Below are 5,171 nucleotides of genomic sequence, written 5' to 3' on the forward strand. Positions count from 1 at the left end.
TATATATATATATATATATATATATATATATATATATATATAATATACTATATATATATATATATATATATATATATATATATATATATATATATATATATATATATTATAATTGGTGTGTGACATGTGTGACACTGAGGCCACGTGACGTGAGACACTGAATTTGTGTGTGGACATGTGTGTATGAGTGGGATTTTGGATTGCGTATAATATACATAGAATACGGTGGAATGTTATAAATCAAAGGCATTATTTATGTAAGCCAATAGTTTCATACATAAAGCTATCTTGTTTGTGTATGATTATGAGAATTCAGTCAAGTTTAATGTAGAGTTAGAGCTGGACACCATTGTTAAGTCCAGTAGTTAGTGCCTTTAGGGAAGTAACTTGTTGTAGGCGCCATAAGGCCGTGTACTGGCGTATATAAGCAGACACCATGAAGTGATCAGTCTTTATAGTCTTTGCATTTGTCAGTTTTCCACTTAAAAAGCTTTCACAATATATATATATATATATATATATTCGTATATGCATGTATATTTAATTTATATACATGTATATTTAATTTATATACATGTATATTCATACACACACACACACATATATATATATATATTCATATACAAATAAAATTTAATTTATATATATATATATATATATGTACATGTACATGTACATATGCACACACACACCCACACATATATATACATATATATGAGCATAGTTCTCACATTTGCTTAAATTTTATGTATTATATAGTTTGTTAAGAAACATATTACAGTTGAGAACAACTCTTTAAGTGGAGTGGATGAAAGCAATGTGTAGACAGCAAACATGGGAACCTATGCTTTTGTCGAATCGTAAAGTCACAGTCAAATCACGACACGACAATCAGTGACTTATCAGATTACGGCGATCGGGTGAATCTTTAGATGGAACAAGAGTTGACTTGAGTTTCGCAACCATACACAATGTAAATGACACACGACTATCGGATTTCCGCCCTGGTATAGGGAGGCAGCAGTCAGATGACCTGAAAAGGTATATATTGCTCCTTAAGGCCGAAACCGGGCGGAAGGTAGATCTGGTGGTATCCTCACCACTTACTAGAGCTCTTAGTACGGCGACTCGAGCGCTATCTCGTGTTGAAAATGGTACTTCTCCAGTCAAAGTTTTGGCGTCAATCCGCGAGCGAAGCAATCGAGCTTGTGATTGTGGAAGCTCTACCGATGAATTACGGCAGGTATGCCCTAATTAATATGGGCTCTAGACACTGTGGTTATTCATCATTTCCCGAGGACTACTCTTGATACTGTCACGCTGTTCACGACAATCTCATCTCTAAATTTGCATTACAGTCCTTTCCGGCTATTGACATGCGTGAGCTGCCAGAGGATTGGTGGCAATGCTGGCACGGTGATTTTCAGGAGTCAGTTGAAAGTGTGGCCAAACGAGCTGAAGAATTCACGGAATGGTTGCGCGGACGACCAGAGAAGACTATTGCCGTGTTTAGCCATGGTAATTTTCTTCTACACCAACTAGGGGGGCCCCGAATGGGCAATTGCGAGGTATGTCCTCCTGCAGGTATAAAGGCATGCAGTGCCTTCGGTTGTGGAATGCATGCTAACGTTGGATAGGGGGTGTGGGCTGTGTGACAAAACTCTAAAAGTGTATCGTTTTCGTCTGTTCGACTACAGCAAGTGGGCCCATGGTTTTACAGAATATACTTCGCAGAACCTGTATTCGTGGCATGCATCTATTCATTTGTTGGTGGAATTAGTTTCATACTAACATGATTCCGTTGCGGCGAGGTTGAGCTTTTTCCTGTGTTGTATGAGCTGATGTCTTCGATATTTACTGAGTGCGCCCTTTTATTCCAGCTTCGATTGTGGAATATAGACATCGACGCAGATTCAAAAACGGCTGATCATCCGGGTATGAAATTGAATTACGAAGTGAAGTTTCAATCGAATATTGGGAAAGGGTTCGAAACGAAAAGTTCCTAAGTTGCTTCTGTAGGCATTCATCACGAAGCATGTGAAATTGTCATTAATTTTAAGTGCTAATCACGATTCTGAAAGCATCAACTTAGTAAGATTGGCAGCAATCTCCAACACCATTAGGCGAATATGCACTTCTTTGTCCTGGGTGAACACCTAGAATACTTCTAAGCCATCTATCGTGGAGCGTGGTTTTAGTATACAGATTCGCTTCCAATCGGTTCCATTGAGCACATGCAAAGACAGGCTTGCTATAATTAGGATCTCTCAGTAGGTACGGAGGAGTTCCATAGTACTATGGACGTAAAACTCCTGCACAACATCGTGTGCAATGTATCTTATTTATAAGGGACCAGCTAAACACACCACATCTTGTACGTGATAATTCTCGACGTATAGATGTAGGCTAAGTCATCCTGCGGAAACAGGCAACGTACTAGCTTCCTTGTACACCCCTGTATCTGAGAAGTAATAGATCTCTATTCTTTTCTACTAGAAGTTCCGTTATCATTTCAAAGTTGACCGGAAATAAAACAATATTCATACTTTTCAAGTCAAGTATTCGATCGACATGACGAGCTCGTTTCACTGGGGCTCGCAAGGAGTGTACCAGTGAGAAGGGCAAACAGTTTAAGATAAATGTATACATGAGACGCCAAAGTTCTTTAAATAACAACGGGCGGTACCAATATACCCTTTCGTGTTTGAAGATTGATGATGTATAAAACAGTTTAAGATAAATGTATACATGAGACGCCAAAGTTCTTTAAATACCAACGGGCGGTACCAATATCCCCTTTCGTGTTTGAAGATTGATGATGTATATACTTTGATATTTTAATGACAGCCTTATCGACAATCGGAAGGCATATGCAGGAAATGCTGTTGTGAAGAAAGTATCTTTTATTCAAAACGATAAAACGCCCGAGAGAAGGAAGGCTGAACTTATTCATCTATAGAATTTCCTCCCACTTTCCACAAGCAATGCATACTTTTGATGCTTGCTAATTTAGCCAGAGTCACTGTTCCAGTTCGTTGACGAATGCGAAGTTCGATCCTTTCAGTAGTGATTTTTCTTCATCAGTTCCGGCAGTCATCAAGCGCCAACAGTTGGGTAAGCTATCCCCAATGAGCGGGAAGCCTTTCTATGCGAGCGCAAGTTTTGCATACTTGTCGTAGTGTATCACACTCAACTCCGCATTGTGCATAAATTATCTCACACTGGCGGCTCAGTAGCAGCCTAGAGATCTATTTTGTGCAATCGGGCGTTCATAGATGTTGTGGCGTGCTTGCAAAACGCGCCAAGTATAGTATTGAGCATACTCAGCGCGTATAGTCAAATCTCATCTTTAGTTTCCACACTATCACGCCGCGCATATTTGACTGTAAAAGCTTAGCTATTTGCAACCCTCGGCGACAATTGAGACCAGAATCGACACTCTGCAATGTGTTCACTATTGCGAATATGCATTGACTTGCTCGAGAGCAGGGTCCAATTTCTTGCTATTACAAGTACAAGGAAAGGCCATAAGCTACACCCAAACTCCCTCAATAAAACAGAAGAACGCTCATGACAATCAGTTGGTATAAAGGTCAAAGTCTATGCGCGCGCCGCTGTTGAACTCAGCGTCCGCAATTCCTGCCTTCCGGACCCAGAAACCATCTTTAAACATACCAGCTGTGGGGGCGATAGAGCAAAAAAAAAGCCCCCATCAGATTGTTGCAATTTTGAAGTTCATGCACTTCGTAGAAAACAATGTGCTGATATACAAACCAGGCAAGCATCGGCCACAAAATGCGCTGCTACAATTATCACAAACGACTAAACAAGGATAAACTTCCAACTTTTTACTGTAACCACGACTGCACGAATGATAAGCACATACCATCCTTCCAATCGCGCATCATGGTGCTCGAGAACGGCCCGAACACCTCTGCGTCGGGGTCATCCTTCCACCGATACTCCCAGTGTACTTCTGTGCTGAGTGGTCTATATGTGGATGGATGTGGAATAAACGTATGCGGTTTGCGTTAAACAATTTGTTGTAGGAGCCCAGATTGAAGATCCATGGCCACAGAACCGACCAAATGGGATTCATCGCGAGCTTCAAAAATACATACTGTGCTTCAGTCGAAGCCTCTTGTGCTTTGGGTTCGATCTCGGCATCGGTGGCGCTTGCGGCAGTCTCGCTTTCTTCCACCGGCGTGGCTGCAACCTTCGCTCTTTTGGCGTTACCCCGTCCTTGAATCACGATGTCCGATTTGACCGTCTCCGTTGCGAGCATATACGACTTTATACGATCGTATGAATCTGTATATATACCTAGGAGCAACCGAGAGAATAGATGAATGCTCCGTTGGATCAGCGATCCTGTTGTCGAGTCACTCCGTGATACACAGGGAGTTGCAACGATGTGACACACGCAAACAACCATGGAGCGGACGTACTGTAAAATCCGGATCCCATAAGCCGGTCAGTGCACTCAATTAGCTGGCTCAGATTTGCAGCCTCAGTTGGAGTTGGCTCTGTTGCAGATTCCGGTGTTTTTTGAGTGGCGTCTAGACTCTCCTTTTCTTTCTTTTCCTTCCGTCTTTGTTGCCAAGTTTTCTTCCGGGCCTTCCCCTTTGAGGAGCCCAGTCGCTTGGAAGCTAACGCAATGGTTTCCCCGGGGTGTAGAATGGAGAGCAACTTTTTCAGTTCCAATCCCTTGTCGATCTCATCCTTACCTTCTATAGACTCTTGATCCGTGGGGCGCTTGGCCACAACACTCTTAATTGTGTTATGGTGCGCTTTAGCAAGATGCGACTCTTGGTCCCATTTTACACTTGCCAGCCAAGCGTCATTATCCTCCTACAGACAGACATATCACAGCAAGATATAGTTAGAACTATTCATTCGGCAAACACGCGGAAATCCAATTGAAAAAATAAATAAATAGAAAAATGATCACACAAGCGAATATTTACGCTAATAACAGACAGGGCGAGTAATGAAAGTTGAATATAAGTACACAATCCAGACTCACATGAAAACTTCTCAACCGCGAAATAAAAACATACATTACATTTATATATATATATATATATATATACATACACACACACACACACACACACACACATATATATATATAAGTATAATAATATATATATTATTTGTTTAGTATATAT

The 5,171-nt window shown here is 41.0% G+C and overlaps 2 protein-coding genes across 2 annotated transcripts in view; one reads left to right on the top strand and one right to left on the bottom strand.

Annotated features, from left to right (window-relative positions):
- SARC_06469 (hypothetical protein) overlaps positions 1–2,559 on the top strand; it is a 3,095-nt gene extending 536 nt beyond the window's left edge. The window contains exons 2-4 of the mRNA XM_014299613.1: positions 1,014–1,243; positions 1,359–1,568; positions 1,881–2,559. Of these exons, the coding sequence (XP_014155088.1) occupies positions 1,014–1,243; positions 1,359–1,568; positions 1,881–2,006 (566 nt within the window). The 3' untranslated portion in view covers positions 2,007–2,559. The remainder of the gene's footprint in view (positions 1–1,013; positions 1,244–1,358; positions 1,569–1,880) is intronic.
- A 321-nt stretch (positions 2,560–2,880) lies between these two features.
- Positions 2,881–5,171, bottom strand: part of SARC_06470 (hypothetical protein) — a 3,449-nt gene continuing 1,158 nt past the window's right edge. Inside the window, exons 2-5 of the mRNA XM_014299614.1 lie at positions 4,449–4,851; positions 4,122–4,323; positions 3,887–3,990; positions 2,881–3,678 (exon numbers count right to left, since the gene is read on the bottom strand). Coding sequence (XP_014155089.1) covers positions 3,578–3,678; positions 3,887–3,990; positions 4,122–4,323; positions 4,449–4,851 — 810 coding nt within the window. The 3' untranslated portion in view covers positions 2,881–3,577. The remainder of the gene's footprint in view (positions 3,679–3,886; positions 3,991–4,121; positions 4,324–4,448; positions 4,852–5,171) is intronic.

The sequence above is a fragment of the Sphaeroforma arctica genome, assembly GCF_001186125.1.
Source record: "Sphaeroforma arctica JP610 unplaced genomic scaffold supercont1.463, whole genome shotgun sequence".
In the NCBI taxonomy this organism is placed as follows: Eukaryota; class Ichthyosporea; order Ichthyophonida; genus Sphaeroforma; species Sphaeroforma arctica.